The 18,585-nt window shown below is 42.9% G+C and overlaps 1 protein-coding gene across 1 annotated transcript in view; it reads left to right on the top strand.

The window, feature by feature from the left end:
- Window positions 1–18,585, top strand: part of GLDC (glycine decarboxylase) — a 98,811-nt gene that overhangs the window by 72,726 nt on the left and 7,500 nt on the right. The window contains exons 19-21 of the mRNA XM_027105848.1: window positions 8,135–8,247; window positions 9,547–9,688; window positions 12,096–12,207. Coding sequence (XP_026961649.1) covers window positions 8,135–8,247; window positions 9,547–9,688; window positions 12,096–12,207 — 367 coding nt within the window. The remainder of the gene's footprint in view (window positions 1–8,134; window positions 8,248–9,546; window positions 9,689–12,095; window positions 12,208–18,585) is intronic.

Here is an 18,585-nt window from a genome sequence, read left to right as displayed (position 1 = left end):
GTCTCTTTTTTTTTTTTTTTTTTTTTTTTTGTGGTACGCGGGCCTCTTACTGCTATGGCCTCTCCCGTTGCAGAGCACAGGCTCCAGATGCGCAGGCCCAGTGGCCATGGCTCACGGGCCCAGCCGCTCCACGGCACGTGGGACCCTCCTGGACCGGGGCACGAACCTGTGTCCCCTGCATCGGCAGGCGGACTCTCAACCACTGCGCCACCAGGGAAGCCCCATGCCTCTTTTTGAATTATGGTTTTCTCAGGGTATATGCCCAGTAGTGGGATTGCTGGGTCATATGGTGGTTCTATTTGTAGTTTTTTAAGGAACCTCCATACTGTTCTCCATAGTGGCTGTATCAATTTACATTCCCACCAACAGTGCAAGAGGGTTCCCTTTTCTCTACACCCTCTCCAGCATTTATTGTTTGTAGATTTTTTGATGATGGCCATTCTGACTGGTGTGAGGTGATACCTCATTGTAGTTTTGATTTGCATTTCTCTAATAGTTAGTGATGTTGAGCATCCTTTCATGTGTTTGTTGGCAATCTGTATATCTTCTTTGGAGAAATGTCTGTTTAGGTCTTCTGCCCATTTTTGGAATGGATTGTTTGTTTTTTTTGACATTGAGCTGCATGAGCTGCTTGTATACTTTGGAGATTAATCCTTTGTCCGTTGCTTTGTTTACAAATATTTTCTCCCATTCTGAGGGCTGTCTTTTCGTCTTGTTTATGATTTCCTTTGCTGTGCAAAAGCTTTTAAGTTTTATTGGGTCCCATTTGTTTATTTTTGTGTTTATTTCCATTTCACTAGGAGGTGGGTCAAAAAGGATGTTGCTGTGATTGATGTCATAGAGTGTTCTGCCTATGTTTTCCCCTAAGAGTTTTATAGTGTCTGGCCTTAAATTTAGGTCTTTAATCCATTTTGAGTTTATTTTTGTATACAGTGTTAGGGAGTGTTCTAATATCATTCTTTTACATGTAGCTATCCAGTTTTCCCAGCACCACTTATTGAAGAGACTGTCTTTCCTCCATTGTATATTCTTGCCTCCTTTATCAAAGATAAGGTGATCATATGTGTGTGGGTTTATCTCTGGGCTTTCTATCCTGTTCCATTGATCTATATTTCTGGTTTTGTGCCAGTACTATACTGTCTTGATGACTGTAGCTTTATAATATAGTCTGAAGTCAGGGAGCCTGATTCCTCCAGCCCCGTTTTTCCTTCTTAAGATTGCTTTGGCTCTTCGGGGTCTTTTGTGTTTCCATACAAATTGTGAAATTTTTTGTTCTAGTTCTGTGGAAAATGCCAGTGGTAGTTTGATAGGGATTACATTGAATCTGTAGATTGCTTTGGGTAGTATAGTCATTTTCACAATGTTGATTCTTCCAATCAAGAACATGGTATATCTCTCCATCTCTTTCTATGTCTTTAATTTTTTTCATCAGTGTCTTATAATTTTCTGCATACAGGTCTTTTGTCTCCTTAGGTAGGTTTATTCCTAGGCATTTTATTGTTTTCGTTGCAATGGTAAATGGGAGTGTTTCCTTAATTTCTCTTTCAGAATTTTCATCATTAGTGTATAGGAATGCAAGAGATTTCTGTGCATTAATTTTGTATCCTGCTACTTTACCAAATTCATTGATTAGCTCTAGTAGTTTTCTGATAGCATCTTTAGGATTCTCTATGTATAGTGTCATGTCATCTGCAAAGAGTGACAGTTTTTCTTTTCCGACTTGGATTCCTTTTATTTCTTTTTTTTGTTTTCATTGTAATAAATTCAATAAATTTTTTTTTTTTAACATATGTTCCCATATCTCTTCCCTCTTGAGTCTCCCTCCCTCCCACCCTCCCTATCCCACCCCTCCAGGCGGTCACAAAGCACCGAGCTAATCTCCCTGTGCTATGCGGTTGCTTCCCACTAGCTATCTGCCTTACATTTGGTAGTGTATATATGTCCATGCCTCTCTCTCGCTTTGTCCCAGCTTACCCTTCCCCCTCCCCATATCCTCAAGTCCATTCTCTAGTAAGTCTGTGTCTTTATTCCTGTCTTACCCCTAGGTTCTTATGACATTTTTTTTTTCTTAAATTCCATATATATGTGTTAGCATACACTATCTGTCTTTCTCTTTCTGACTTACTTCACTCTGTATGACAGACTCTAGGTCCATCCACCTCATTACAAATAGCTCAATTTCGTTTCTTTTTATGGCTTAGTAATATTCCATTGTATATATGTGCCACATCTTCTTTATCCATTCATCCAATGATGGACACTTAGGTTATTTCCATCTCCGGGCTATTGTACATAGAGCTGCAATGAACATTTTGGTACATGACTCTTTTTGAATTATGGTTTTCTCAGGGTATATGCCCAGTAGTGGGATTGCTGGGTTATATGGGAGTTCTACTTGTAGTTTTTTAAGGAAACTCCATACTGTTCTCCATAGTGGCTGTACTAATTCACATTCCCACCAGCAGTGCAAGAGTGTTCCCTTTTCTCCACACCCTCTCCAGCATTTATTGTTTCTAGATTTTTTGATGATGGCCATTCTGACTGGTGTGAAATGATATTTCATCGCAGTTTTGATTTGCATTTCTCTAATGATTAATGATGTTGGGCATTCTTTCATGTGTTTGTTGGCAGTCTGTATATCTTCTTTGGAGAAATGTCTATTTAGGTCTTCTGCCCATTTTTGGATTGGGTTGTTTGTTTTTTTGTTATTGAGCTGCATGAGCTGCTTATAAATTTTGGAAATTAATCCTTTGTCAGTTGCTTCATTTGCAAATATTTTCTCCCGTTCTGAGGGTTGTCTTTTGGTCTTGTTTATGGTATCCTTTGCTGTGCAAAAGCTTTGAAGTTTCATTAGGTCCCATTTGTTTATTTTTGTTTTTATTTCCATTTCTCTAGGAGGTGGGTCGAAAAGGATCTTGCTGTGATTTATATCATAGTGTTCTGCCTATGTTTTCCTCTAAGAGTTTGATAGTTTCTGGCCTTACATTTAGGTCTTTAATCCATTTTGAGCTTATTTTTGTGTATGGTGTTAGGGAGTGATCTAATCTCATACTTTTACATGTACCTGTCCAGTTTTCTGAGCACCACTTATTGAAGAGGCTGTCCTTTCTCCACTGTACATTCCTGCCTCCTTTATCAAAGATAGGGTGACCTTATGTGTGTGGGTTTATCTCTGGGCTTTCTATCCTGTTCCATTGATCTATCTTTCTGTTTTTGTGCCAGTACCGTACTGTCTTGATTACTGTAGCTTTGTCATATAGTCTGAAGTCAGGGAGCTTGATTCCTCCAGCTCCGTTTTTCATTCTCAAGATTGCTTTGGCTATTCGGGGTCTTTTGCGTTTCCATACAAATTGTAAAATTTTTGTTCTAGTTCTGTGAAAAATGCCAGTGGTAGTTTGATAGCGATTGCATTGAATCTAGATTGCTTTGGGTAGTAGAGTCATTTTCACAATATTGATTCTTCCAATCCAAGAACATGGTATATCTCTCCATCTATTTGTATCATCTTTAATTTCTTTCATCAGTGTCTTATAATTTTCTGCATCCAGGTCTTTTTTCTCCTTAGGTAGGTTTATTCCTAGATATTTTATTCTTTTTGTTGCAATGGTAAATGGGAGTGTTTTCTTGATTTCACTTTCAGATTTTTCATCATTAGTGTATAGGAATGCCATAGATTTCTGTGCATTAATTTTGTATCCTGCTACTTTACCATATTCATTGATTAGCTCTAGTAGTTTTCTGGTAGCATCTTTAGGATTCTCTATGCATAGTATCATGTCATCTGCAAACAGTGACAGCTTTACTTCTTCTTTTCCGATTTGGATTCCTTTTATTTCCTTTTCTTCTCTGATTGCTGTGGCTAAAACTTCCAAAACTATGTTGAATAACAGTGGTGAGAGTGGGCAACCTTGTCTTGTTCCTAATCTTAGTGGAAATGCGTTCAGTTTTTCACCATTGAGGACGATGTTGGCTGTGGGTTTGTCATATATGGCCTTTATTTTGTTGAGGAAAGTTCCCTCTATGCCTACTTTCTGCAGGGTTTTTATCATAAATGGGTGTTGAATTTTGTCGAAAGCTTTCTCTGCATTTACTGAGATAATCATATGGTTTTTCTCCTTCAATTTGTTAATATGGTTTATCATATTGATTGATTTGTGTATATTGAAGAATCCTTGCATTCCTGGAATAAACCCCACTTGATCATGGTGTATGATCCTTTTCATGTGCTGTTGGATTCTGTTTGCTAGTATTTTGTTGAGGATGTTTGCATCTATGTTCATCAGTGATATTGGCCTGTAGTTTTCTTTCTTTGTGACATCCTTGTCTGGTTTTGGTATCAAGGTGATGGTGGCCTCGTAGAATGAGTTTGGGAGTGTTCCTCCCTCTGCTATATTTTGGAAGAGTTTGAGAAGGATAGGTGTTAGCTCTTCTCTAAATGTTTGATAGAATTCGCCTGTGAAGCCATCTGGTCCTGGGCTCTTGTTTGTTGGAAGATTTTTAATCACAGTTTCAGTTTCAGTGCTTGTGATTGGTGTGTTCATAATTTCTATTTCTTCCTGATTCAGTCTTGGCAGGTTGTGCATTTCTAAGAATTTGTCCATTCCTTCCAGGTTGTCCATTTTATTGGCATAGAGTTGCTTGTAGTAATCTCTCATGATCTTTTGTATTTCTGCAGTGTCAGTTGTTACTTCTGCTTTTTCATTTCTAATTCTATTGATTTGAGTCTTCTTTTTTTTCTTGATGAGTCTGGCTAATGGTTTATCAATTTTGTTTATCTTCTCAAAGAACCAGCTTTTAGTTTTATTGATCTTTGCTATCATTTCCTTCATTTCTTTTTCATTTATTTCTTACCTGATATTTATGATTTCTTTCCTTCTGCTAACTTTGGGGTTTTCTTGTTCTTCTTTGTCTAATTGCTTTAGGTGCAAGGTTAGGTTGTTTATTTGAGATGTTTTCTGTTTCTTAAGGTAGGATTGTATTGCTATAAAGTTCCCTCTTAGAACTGCTTTTGCTGCATCCCATAGGTTTTGGGGCATCATGTCTCCATTGTCATTTGTTTCTAGGTATGTTTTTATTTCCTGTTTGATTTCTTCAGTGATCACTTCGTTATTAAGTAGTGTATTGTTTAGCCTCCACGTGTTTGTATTTTTTACAGATTTTTTCCTGTAATTGATATCTAGTCTCATAGCGTTGTGGTCAGAGAAGATACTTGATACAATTTCAGTTTTCTTAAATTTACCATGGCTTGATTTGTGAGCAAAGATATGATCTATCCTGGAGAATGTTCCATGAGCACTTGAGAAAAATGTGTATTCTGTTGTTTTTGGATGGAATGTCCTATAAATATCAATTAAGTCCATCTTGTTTAATGTATCATTTAAAGCTTGTGTTTCCTTATTTATTTTCATTTTGGATGATATGTCCATTGGTGAAAGTGGGGTGTTAAAGTCCCCTACTGTGAGTGTGTTACTGTCAATTTCCCCTTTTATGGCTGTTAGTATTTGCCTTATGTATTGAGGTGCTCCTATGTTGGGTGCATAAATATTTACAATTGTTATATCTTCTTCTTGGATCAATCCCTTGATCAGTATGTAGTGTCCTTCTATGTCTCTGCTAATAGTTTTTATTTTCAAGTCTATTTTGTCTGATATGAGAATTGCTACTCTAGCTTTGTTTTGATTTCCATTTGCATGGAATATCTTTTTCCATCCCCTCACTTTCAGTCTGTATGTGTCCCTAGGTCTGAAGTGGGTCTCTTGTAGACAGCGTATATACGGGTGTTGTTTTTGTATCCATTCAGCCAGTCTATGTCTTTTGGTTGGAGCATTAAACCATTTACATTTAAGGTAGTTATCGATATGTATGTTCCTATTACCATTTTCTTAATTGTGTTGGGTTTGTTATTGTAGGTCTTTTTCTTCTCCTGTGTTTCCTGCCTAGAGAAGTTCCTTTAGCATTTGTTGTAAAGCTGGTTTGGTGGTGCTGAATTCTCTTAGCTTTTGCTTGTCTGTAGAAGTTTTAATTTCTCCGTCGAATCTGAATGAGATCCTTGCTAGGTAGAGTAATGTTGGTTTTAGGTTTTTCCCTTTCATCAGTTTAAATATGTCCTGCCACTCCCTTCTGGCTTGCAGATTTCTGCTGAAAGATCAGTTGTTAACCTTATGGGGATTCCCTTGTATGTGTTTTTTTGATTTTCCCTTGCTGCTTGTAATGTTTTTTCTTTGTATTTAATTTTTGTTAGTTTGATTAATATGTGTCTTGGCGTGTTTCTCCTTGTATTTTTCCTGTATGGGACTCTGTGCTTCCTGGCCTTGATTGACTATTTCCTTTCCCATGTTAGGGAAGTTTTCAACTATAATCTCTTCAGTTATTTTCTCAGACCCTTTCTTTTTCTCTTCTTCTTCTGGGACCCCTATAATCTGAATGTTGGTGCATTTAGTGTTGTCCCAGAGGTCTCTGAGACTGTCCTGAATTCTTTTCATTCTTTTTTCTTTATTCTGCTCTGCAGTAGTTATTTCCACTATTTTATCTTCCAGGTCATTCCTCCGTTCTTCTGCCTCAGTTATTCTGCTATTGATGCCTTCTAGAGAATTTTTAATTTCATTTAGTGTGTTGTTCATCATTGTTTGTTTGCTCTTTAGTTCTTCTGGGTCCTTGTTAAATGTTTCTTGTATTTTCTCCATTCTATTTCCAAGATTTTGGATCCCCTTTACTATCATTCCTCTGAATTCTTTTTCAGGTACACTGCCTATTTCCTCTTCATTTGTCTGTTCTGGTGGGTTTTTACCTTGCTCCTTCATCTGCATATTTCTCTGTCTTCTCATTTTGCTTATCTTACTGTGTTTGGGGTCTCCTTTTCGCAGGCTGCAGGTTCATAGTTCCCATTGTTTTTGGTGTCTGCCCCCAGTGGGTGAGGTTGGTTCAGTGGCTGGTGTAGGCTTCCTGGTGGAGGGGACTGGTGCCTGTGTTCTGGTGGGTGGGGCTGGATCTTGTCTTTCTGGTGGGCAGGGCCACGTTCGGTAATGTGTCTTGGGGTGTCTGTGAACTTAGTATGATTTTAGGCAGCCTCTTTGCTAATGGGTGGCTTGTGTTCCTGTCTTGCTAGTTCATTGGCATGGGGCATCCAGCACTGGAGCTTGCTGGCTGTTGGGTGGAGCTGGGTCTTAGCACTGAGATGGAGATCTCTGGGAGAGCTGTCGCTGATTGATATTACGTGGGACTGGGAGGTCTCTGGTGTACCAATGTCCTGAGCTCGGCTTTCCCACCTCAGAGGCTCAGGCCTGACACCAGGCCGGAGCACCAAGACCTTGTCAGCCACACGGCAGGTAGGAGACAGCTAACTATGCAAGTATCTCAGTGGCTTCTTAAATGATGGGAAGATGTGATGCATGAAGGACACCAACTCAAGTCTCACAGCTTAGTTCTGTGATCTTGGACCAGGCAGTTAACTTCTCTGTGCCTCAGATTTCCTTTTGTGCAGCACCTCCTCGCCCCAGAGGCCCAGTCAGGTGCGAGGGAAGGGCTGTCGCTCACAGGCTGTGCTGGGAGGAAGCCCGGGAGGCTGGTGCAGGACTGTCAGAGCAATCATATGCTTGGCACGGTATTAGATGCTCAAGATACGGCAGTGAACGAGAGAGATGATATACTTTGGCCTCCTGAAGTTTATATCCAGTTGTATTTATATCGAGCAGGGCATATAATTTCCTTGTCTCAATTCTCTCGTCTGTGGAGGGAGAAGAGACAGGCACTGCGTCCCACTCACTGTGTTCTTGGGGAAAGCGCTCCGCCTCCTTGGCCTTGGGAGGGCCTCGCACCAGCATGTGTAGGGCGAGGGTGGGGTACCTAGTGCCCAGAGGCCTGCCTCCTTACGGCATTTGGGAGGTAAAGGGGGGCCACTTTACCTCCCAACGGGAAACTCAGCGCCCCTGTCCGCAGCCGAAGGACCGGCAGTTTAAAGGCCACGGGCACACGGAAGGCGAAGGATGCTGGCGGGGGCGGCCTGGTTGCGGTATTAAGTATGTTTCTGTGAACAGCTCCATCTGCCTTTCCTCTCAGGGGGAGCAGCATGGCCGCCTCTCCGGAACACCCCTTCGAGCTGTTGACTTTTGCTTTTGGCTCTTTCCCTTTGTGGTAGGTGGGACTCTGTCGTCCTGGAGACGTTGGGTCTGATGTCTCACACCTAAATCTTCACAAGACCTTCTGCATTCCCCATGGCGGAGGTGGCCCTGGCATGGGGCCCATCGGAGTGTGAGTTCTGGGCCCTGGTTGCAGGATGGCTTTGGAGACTGAGAATCAAAGATGGGTCTCAAACTCTCTGTTCTTCTCATCGAGGTCTTCAAGTGTCAGGATACCTTCACATGTGGCGTGCCTATAAGGGCTGGGTGAGGAGCAGTGAAAGGGGTGCTTTTAGGGTTTGTCTAAGGAGAAACAGACTTAGATTTTGTTAACCACAGTGTGTGACCACACTCAGCTCCCAGTCATGCATAGACAGAGCAGGATTATTAACAGAGTGATGAATAGGGAGCTTTACGGAGCATTATGGCTGAGAACCGGCATATGAGCACCTAGAAGTGCCTCTCAGACTTTAATTTAGACTTCTAAGCAGCTTTTCTTTGCTTCTTCTTAAAATTAGCTGATGGTTACACCTGAGGATCTAACACATAACATGGTGACTATAGTTGAGAACACTATTGTATAATTGAAATTTGCTAAGAGAGTAGAACTTAAACGCCCCTCCCCCCCAAAAAAAGTGAATTGGGTGTAAGATGTTGAACACTTTGCAGCCTGAATTCTTATTACATCTGAGATAAGTAAGAAGGAAACAGACCTTATTACTAGAAATAATTGGATGCAGTCAGAATAAGACTAAAGCAGTATCTCGTAGCAGTTGATAACTACACCGTGAAGCCAAATCATCTCATGAAAATGGTGCTGAGCCGCCATTTCCTGAGCATCTTCATTTTTCCAGAACTGTGCCAAAGGGGGTCAGTCTTCAGGAATGCTGTGAGCCTGGCCCCCTGCTTTCTTCTTCTTTCCTTTTTGATTACTATTATTTATAGTAAGTGAAGGAGGCCCAGTGCCTCAGCTGTGGGGGAGGCAGGATGGCTGACGTTCACATGCTGGCCTCTGATGTGTTACCCCATGGGGCTTCTTCTCAGCAGCGTCCTTCTATATCCCTTAGATGCCTTGGGAAAGAGTGTGGGAGCCGGGGCTGGGAGGGAGAGGGTGTGTAGGGCTGGGATGTCACCACATTCTTGTGAGCCCATGGCCCTGCATACTATTCCAGGCTGCTTGTCTCTGCCAGATTCGCCGCCACGGTTCTTGGGTGAGCTGCTGGGATGCTGATGGCTGCTGAGCCATGCCTCCAGCAGAGGAGGAAGGAAGGAACACTTCCTGAACATCTGCCCCTTAGCAGGTGCCGGGTCCCTCCCATGTCAGAGTTCCTCTGCTAGGAATAGAGCTTCCTGAGAGGGCCCAGCACCTGCCTGTTTGGTTAGACTGGATCTTTTTACAGCTTCTAAATTTGTATTAAAAAAAACAATACAGGAAGAAGCATCTTGTCCCTTTTCTGCCTAATCATCCCATCATTTCGGTAAAGCCAAGTGAAGATGCCCGGCCTTTGGGTACCGTCAGCGCGGCCCCATGGGGCTCCAGTTCCATCTTGCCCATTTCATGGGCTTATATTAAGGTGAGGCCTATGGATGTGTGTTAAAGGGGTGGGGGTGTGTGATGTGTGGGTGGGGAACTGAGACTGCAGACTTGAAAATTGCTGACTTGAGTGGAGAAACCTTCCTAAAGAGATCAGCTAAAACTCATTTTGTCTCTTCTTCATCAGGCTGTTTTCCTTTGGGTTCTCATAGTGGGTTTAACACCAGAGGAACTGACACGCCAGATATATTTTTCCAGACGGAGTTAAGTACCATGAGTCATATGGATGTTCTGGCCACGTCATTTGGTTTCCTGTAGGATTTGTATGGCCCCTCGCAAGTGAAAAACAGTGCACATACTAATTATTACACTTGGTTGAGATCCTGGGATAAATTTTAGGAATACATCTCATTTCGCTTTATATTTCTTGGGAGCCTGGAGGATAAGATGAAAATAGCAGAAATTTGCTTATGTGGTGGTTTCCCAAAGCTCTTTGCCCTTTAGGGCCTGTGGAACTATACTCTCGGGGGTAATTAGACTTTGTCGGAGAACAGGCTTCCTTCCTTTGTGTTTTTCCAAGAAACACTATGGCCGGAGTTTATTTTATACAGCTCTTGTTCAAACTGTCCTGCCTACCTCCTGGGCTGAGAAGACCGTGCGTTGGATAGGAGCACTTCTTCAGCCGCTAATTAGAGCAGCCTTCCCCAACTGGCTCCCCTCCTTAGAGGAAGGGAGGCTTCTGGTGAAATAAACCCCTAACTCAGCTATGCAAATAACACCAGATGACTCTTTGGGCTGGTTGTTATTCTTGAACAGTGTCGCATTTATGATTCTTAATGAAAACTTTCTGGGAAGCTGGAACAACAATTCTGTACCCCAGAGACTAAAACCTGCTTTTTGAAATGATACTCGAGTTAGTTTGCAAGTAGTAAAAACAAAAACAATCATCATAAAGGTCTGCTTCTTTGCAAACAGAATCTAATTTACAGCCTCCTTTTGGTCTCTACAAACCTGAGTTATTTGTTATGGAATGTTATTTGGGCTGGAGATGAATCACGTATAGAAAATAAATGCCCCAAGGCTGGTTTGGCCATATGCCAGGAACACCAGAGAGAGCCTCAGTTTAAAAATGAAATAAATAAAGTAGGGTTTAAGCCACCCCTCTGACCTTGGGCCCTTTCTTTATTTCAGGCTGTTGTTACTTATCACCTGGCCTCTAGAATTATCTTCTCTCCCTGCTGCAGTCCCTCTTGGAGCCTCCCTACAGGACTGCTAGATTCCCGCCAGGGCTCTCCATCCTCTCCTCGCTTCCCTTTGCCTCTGCTGCTGGATCTCCCTAGCCTAGCCTGCACAAAATCCTTAGGGGATTCTTCCAAAATGCACTTGCCTAGGGCCCATCCCAGAGAGAATCAAATTCAGCATATGCAGCTTAGGGCTTGGGCCGTCAAGCTGCTCAGAGACTCTGATGCCCAGGCCGAGAGGCAGTGGCTGGCTGAACCAAGTCCAGGTCCTTCCCAGCAAGGGTTTGAGGCTTGTGAGAGGTAGTCACAGCCTACCCGGCTCTACAGCACCTCCCAAGCTGCAGCCATGTGCCTTCCATTCCCTACCTTTGTTTCTGCCATTCTTCTCACTTGGAGTGTCGTCCCCTTTCTCTTTGTCTATCCAAATTCTACCCATTTTCAAGTTTCCACTCAAGTTCTAACTCTTACCCTAGGAACCCTTCTTTGACCAAAATGTGTCCTCTCCTTACTTTGGACTTCGGCGTCCCTGCCCTTTTACTTGGTGCTTTCTCATTTGCTTTACATTAGTTATGTATTAATATACATCAAGCCTCCATCATATGAGGTGTTCTGGGAAGAAAGTAGTGAGTAAAAATTGGTGCAGTCCTGGTTTTAAGCTCTTTGCTGCTAATGGCATTCACCCCATATAATCACAGGGACTTATGAACCACCAGAAAAGAATAAGATTGAACCTGGCAGTTGTTAAACATAAAGCCCTCAAATATGGACAATTGGAAGACAAACCATACAAAATGGATTCAGTGGGGATTTTGGCCAAGATCCCATGAGATTCCTGGCAATTATCAAGGCATCTCAAATTCACAATGAACAACCAAACAAAACCTCCCCCAAATGCATGTAACCTAAAAACAATTCTTTTTCTTCGGTAGATAACACAATAGTCAGCAGTTAGTTTTGCCCTGTTCTAAGCTTTGTAACTACAATAAGAAGCATAAAATTACTGTTCAAAGGAGAAAACCAAAAATTATTTCAGGCTTAGAGAGGATTGACAGATATCCTTGTTAGGATATTTCACTCATCTGCAATCCAGAGAGCGGTGGTAGGCTGATTTCCTTTGTGAGTGGGATTTATCTGGGGATACCTTTGGTTAGTGTCCATTGGGTTTCCCTGTTCTGTGGTTGATGGCTCTTTTTCCCTCTGTTGCAGATGATGGGAGGCAAGGGCCTTAAACAGGCCACAGAAATTGCTATATTAAATGCCAACTACATGGCCAAGAGATTAGAAAAACACTACAGAGTCCTTTTCCGGGGTGCAAGAGGCAAGTATGAACTTTAGTCTGTATTCACCTTGGTTTTCTTCCTTGGCCAAACGAAGTTTGACCTAGTGGATGAGGCTTTCAGAAGAGGGTGGGGAACTTCTGTTTCTTAGCACAGACCAGAGAAAAGCCTAGAGTTATTGGAAAGCACTTCAGTTTAGTAAACAGGATATCACTATTTGCGAGGCTCTGCCATGCACTTAGTCTCTGAAGCGCAGGCCAACACGGAGCCCACACCACGGAGAGACGTATACATAAATACCACGCACTCATTACCTCCTCCAGTTCCATGGGAATGAGTGGAGTAATTCAGACTGGGCAGAGGCAGGGCAGAACAGTTGGGAGAGCCTTCTGGGAGGAGCCATTTGAGATAAGCCTGAAAGGAAGAGTAGCAGAACCCCAGTAAACAGAGATACAGGAGCAAGCCGGAGAGAAAGGAGTTGTCTGGGTGGCGGGAGTGTTGGGTGGGTTGAAGGATGGGATAGGAGGAAAGGGAGCAGATGAAGATGAGGCTGGAGAGGTAGCATGGGGCTTTGAAGGCCTTGGAAGGCTCTGGACTCTACAGTTGGGCCAGAAGGGTTTTTGAGCAGGGTAATGACAGGATTAAGAGGATGTTAATATCATTAAGACAGTAGGAGGAGATGAACATGCTGTTAGAAGTAGAATCAGGGGAGTTAGTTACTAATTAGTTGAGAGTGAAGAAATGTTAGGTAAGTCTCCCTCTTAGAGGGAGTAAGAGATGGAGGAACAAGCTCTCCCTGGAAGTGATGGGAGAGGCTGGAGCAGGTAGACTTGCAGAGATGTGGCTCTGGGCACAGGATCTGAGAGCAGGCTCTTGGAATTGGTGGGACCCAAGGAAACAGTGTTGAGAAGCCAGAGCAAAACCCCTGAAGCAGATGGCTACATGGAGTGGGTGCGGAAAAGTGGCATCTGGTGAGGGGGGCTCTGTGCCGAGGCAGCTTTAGATGCCCCCCTTCCCAACCCCCAGCATTTGTCATGGCGCCTGTCCTTCCTGCCTCTGCGCTGGCCCCACCTCCTCCCTGAGGCTGCCCTTTCCTTTCCCGGTGGCGAGAACTGCTCCTCTTGGCTCCCTCCTCCGCGGAGGATTCTCCCACTCCGTTTATCATCTGGCTGTCTCCTGCAGACCTTGAGCTCCTGCCCGGCGGAGGCTGTGGCTGCCTCGGTCCCTGGCATCGTGTCAGCACAACATGCACAGTCAGCACATGTGGGTGGTCTTACGTGACATGGAGGGACAGGCTGAAGAGCAGGTGGCTTAAAAAGACTCAGGTCTCATGAGTCTTAAAAAGCACCATTACCTTTCACAATTAGGAAGCCTTTGGTCACCTTCGAAAGCAGTTAGGGCCCAACAGTGCGGTAGATGCTAGATGGAAATGGGCTGAGAAGTAGGCTGAGGTTGGGAGAAGGGAGAAGCTTTCATGGTTTGGGGGGTTTGGTGGTGAAGGGGGACAGGAGCTGCTTCAATAGGATGCAGCTTTTTTTTTTTTTTTTTTTTTGCGGTACGTGGGCCTCTCACTGTTGTGGCCTCTCCTGTTGCGGAGCACAGGCTCTGGACGCAGGCTCAGCGGCCATGGCTCACGGGCCCAGCTGCTCCGCGGCATGTGGGATCTTCCCAGACCGGGGCACAAACCTGCGTCCCCTGCATTGGCAGGCGTACTCTCAACCACTGCACCACCAGGGAAGCCCAGCTTTGTTTTTAAATAAGAGAACAAGATGATTTTAAGCTGCCAGGGAAAAGGCTGTGAAGAGGGGAGAGTGAAGCTACAACAGAGGGAATAATAGGAGGGGGAGTCAAGTCACCCTGGAGGTGATGGGAGGGTGGCACTAAGAGTCAGGTGGACAGGCGGCGCATGGGCTGTGGGCACAGAATCTGAGACCAGGGAGCCACGGGTCTTGAGCTTGGGGCAGAGAGAGCAGAGAGCCGCCAGTAACCAGTGCCCAGACCCAGGGCCACGGGTACGAGGCCCCTCTTTGGCTCTTAGTGTCTCCAGCCCAGGGAAGTGTGCATCTCCACCTGTGATCTTTAATTTAAAGGCTCATCTTGCTTTGTAAATATGTATCCAAAAGGGTGGTTCTGGAGTTTGAAAATAGAAAAGAACTAAATAATCGGGAGCTCTGGTTAACAATGCTCCCCAGAGAGTAGGAAAGAAAGTTGTGGGCAATATGTCTCTAAGCAACACAATGAAATGCTTTTGTTGGGTATGAAAGAAGCTACAAGAGCTACTGATTAATTCAAATATAGCTCCTGTGCTGTGAGATGCATCCTGCTTATGTATTGGCCTTCAGGATTAGCATCAGTATTGGTTTTGTCTGATTATATAAGTCATGTACATATGCTCAACATAGAACATTTGGACAATAAAAAAGTTTGAGGAGGAAAATGTAAGTGATCCATGGTTCCATCAAGCAGACATAACCACTGAATATTTTGCTGTATTCCTTCCCACCTTACTTTTAGACAATTGAGATCATATTATAAACACAGTGTGTATCCTGTTTTTTAACTTTATTTTATATTGCGATTATTTCCCTCGTCATTAAAGGTGCTTTGAAAGTTGCTACATCGATTCTATCATATATACCATGATTTAAGTAATTGTAGGGGTCCCCCCCCCCCGCCCGCCTCCTGTCCACCATGTTATTTGCATTTGTAACAATGCTGCAATGAACATCTTTTACCTAGAGTTATTTTTTAAACGTCCTTGACTATTTCCGCAGGTTAGAGTTGTAGAAGAGAAGTTATCTCAGAGGATCTGAATGCATTTAAGCTCTTGAAATGTATGGCCTTGTTTCCCCTCAGAGACAATAGCAATTGATTTCATTCTAAGCATACGAGTAACCATCGCACTAGGGCCCAGTGAGCACCAAGTGCCAGGCTGGGAAAGCAACACAAACCAAACCCCAAATGTCTTTGCCAATTTGATGGGTGAAAATCATCTTTTTGCTTTAATTTACAAGGTTTAGGGTTTTTTTTCTTCTAATTGTTATTTTTTATTTAATACTTCCTTAGGATTAAGTTTATTTAACAACTTCATTGAGATAGGATTCACATACCATACACATCACCCACTGAATTTCAGTGGTTTTTAGTGTGCTCACAGAGTTGTGCGATGCAAGCCTGAGTTCTTTAGAGCAAGAACGAATGTGGTGTGGACCGCATGGGGATGCATGGCACTCCAGGAGAGGAAAGTGAATGAGCACCTGTGGCTCAGGTGCCTGCCGTGTGCTTGGCATCACGTGACTGGTTCGGGCAGAGACTGTCCCAGGAGATTCGCAACACAGAAAGATGGATGAAATTTCCATTTGTTTCCATTTTATCCAAGAATTAAATAATGAATTGTATTTCTCATCCCAAGCAGAAAGAGATTGGTGATTACAGACTTTCTTACCCAATCCCAAAGTTCATGAAACCAAAAATTGTCTCGTGTTTGGTCTGGTAAACACATTCATTATACAATCGGAGGCTTAGTATTTTAGGGCCTAAAAAAGAATGATCGCCGTACCTCCTGAGAGCCCAAAATAGAAATGTTCTTAATAAACACATTGTATTCCAAAATGTCTAATGTCAATATTAGAAGACGTTACTCATCTTAATCATATTTACCAGCTCTAAATGAGACTGGAATCACGGACGACTGTGAGGCAATAATTTTAATGAACTCCAGGCTTCCCTTTATGAACCACTTCTTTGAGAGATTTGAAAATACCAGCGAAACTTGTTGAGGCTTAGGGTTTTGTGAAACAAGGAAGTGATAGCCAAGAATTGGGATGGGGAAGCAGCAGTAGTATTTATTCTGCTAGGATAAGGTAAGGAATTACCTCAGGTAGGGTGAGGCATTTTTAAAGGAGGAACTGAAAAAATTCACAGGTGTCTGCTCTTGTGGGAGGCTAGGCTCACTGTTTGACCCAAGTAGAGTTCCCATCAGTGGATAGGCCATTTTGTTAGTAGCCCAGTGTTTTATTTATGTTTTAATCTCTTAAATGCTTATCTCTTTTTGACCTTAGGCAAACCTAACTCTGCCTGGAAATTCTTGTCCCTGAGAGGTTTCCCGGTGGCCTTTATGGGCAGGTGGACATGGGCCTTAGAAGCTGGACCCTCACATCCCTGGCTGGGAAGTGACCTCCTGAGGCTAGAGGGGGGTGGCCCACCTACTTGACCTCATTCCCAGGGAAACAGGAGTCTTGATGCTGTTAGTTGTGGTCCCTGGGTTGCAAATGAAAAGCTTGACCGAGTGTTGATTGCCCACCCAAGCTTTCTAATTAGCTAGTGAGTTCCATTTATTTCTAGGCACTCACTCTGAGGATGCAGGATAAGAAGGTTTCAGTGCCTGCTCTCAAGGAGGGTTTTGGGAAGCCTTATCTTTCTGTAGCACTTTCCCATGTCATCTTCAGCCTTGTAAGATAATTAACACATGAGGGGTTGAGAGGGGGGATGTTCCAAGCTTAGAGCCAAGCCGCTTTCTTTCTTTTTTTTTTCATTGGGGTATAGTTGCTTTACAAATCTGTGTTAGTTTCTTCTGTACAGCAAAGTGAATCAGCAATACGTATATATATATCCCCTCTTTTTTGGATTTCCTTCCCATTTAGGTCAGCACAGAGCATAGAGTTCCCTGTGCTATACATTAGTTATCAATTTTATACTTAGTAGTGTATATATGTCAATCCCAATCTCCCAGTTCATCCCCCCGCTTACTCCTTAGTATCCATACGTTTGTTCTCTATGTCTGTGTCTCTATTTCTGCTTTGTAAATAAGATTGTCTATACCAGTTTTTTTCAGATTCCACATATATGTGTTAATATATGATATCTGACTTCACTCTGTATGACAGTCTGTAGGTCCATCCATGTTTCTATAAATGACCCAATTTCGATTCTTTTTATGGCTGAGTAATATTCCATTGTATATACATACCACATCTTCCTTTTTACTTTTTTTTTTTTTTTTTTTGGCGGTACGCGGGCCTCTCACTGCTATGGCCTCTCCTGCTGCAGAGCACAGGCTCCGGACGTGCAGGCTCAGCGGCCATGGCTCACAGGCCCAGCCGCTCCACGGCATGTGGGATCCTCTCGGACCGGGGCACGAACCCGTGTCCCCTGCATCAGCAGGCAGACTCTCAACCACTGCGCCACCAGGGAAGCCCCACATCTTTAACCATGCGTCTGTTGATGGACATTTAGATTGCTTCCATGTCCTGGCTATTGTAAATAGTGCTGCAATGAACATTGGGGTACATATGTCTTTTTGAATTAATTTTTAATCTTTTCCAGATATATACTCAGGAGTGGAATTGCTAGATGATAGTTCTATTTTTAGTTTTTAAGGAACCTCCATACTGTTCTCCATAGTGGCTGTATCAATTTACCTTCCCACCAACAATGCATGAGGGTTCCCTTTTCTCCACACCCTCTCCAGCATTTATTGTTTGTGGATGATGGCCATTCTGACTGGTGTGAGGTGATACCTCATTGTAGTTTTGACTTGCATTTCTCTAATAATTAGTGATGTTGAGCATCTTTTCAAATGTTTGTTGACCATCTGTATATTTTCTTTGGAGAAATGTCTGTTTAGGTCTTCTGCCCATTTTTTGATTGTGTTGTTTTTTTTGATATTGAGCTGCATGAGCTGTTTGTATATTTTGGAGATTAATCCTTTGTCAGTTGCTTCATTTGCAAATATTTTCTCCCATTCTGAGGGTTGTCTTTTCGTCTTGTTTATGGTTTCCTTTGCTGTGCAAAAGCTTCTAAGTTTCATGAGGTCCCACTTGTTTATTTTTGGTTTTATTTCCATTTCTCTAGGAGGTGGGTCAAAAAAGATCTTGCTGTGATTTATGTCATAGAGTGTTCTGCCTATGTTTTCCTCTAAGCTTTTTATAGTGTCTGGCCTTACATTTAGGTCTTTAATCCATTTTGAGTTTATTTTTGTGTATGGTGTTAGGGAGTGTTCTAATTTCATTCTCTTACATGTAGCTGTCCAGTTTTCCCAGCACCACTTATTGAAGAGGCCGTCTGTGCTCCACTGTATATTCTGGCCTCCTTTGTCATAGATTAGGTGACCACAGGTGTGTGGCTTATCTCTGGGCTTTCTATCCTGTACCACTGATCTATATTTCTGTTGTTGTGCCAGTACCATACTGTCTAGAGCCAAGCCACTTTTATTTTGCTCTTCCATCATCCCCCTGACCCCTCTTCTTTCCTTGCTCCTTCAACTTACCCTTTCACACTCTCAGCTATAGTCATGGTTAGGCCCAGAGGAAACACATACTCACTGAAAATTAAAACTTGCACTGATCAGTTTATACAATTTCTACTTCAGATTACTCTGACTCACCATATGCCATATATTTTCTCCTTAAAAACTGCAA

This window comes from Aethalodelphis obliquidens, unplaced genomic scaffold (assembly GCF_003676395.1).
Source record: "Aethalodelphis obliquidens isolate GAN/ISIS:26980383/991018 unplaced genomic scaffold, ASM367639v1 scaffold7, whole genome shotgun sequence".
Lineage (NCBI taxonomy): Eukaryota > Metazoa > Chordata > Mammalia > Artiodactyla > Delphinidae > Aethalodelphis > Aethalodelphis obliquidens.
The sequence above is the reverse complement of the archived record's forward strand: the minus strand, read 5'-3'. Positions and strand labels throughout refer to the sequence as shown.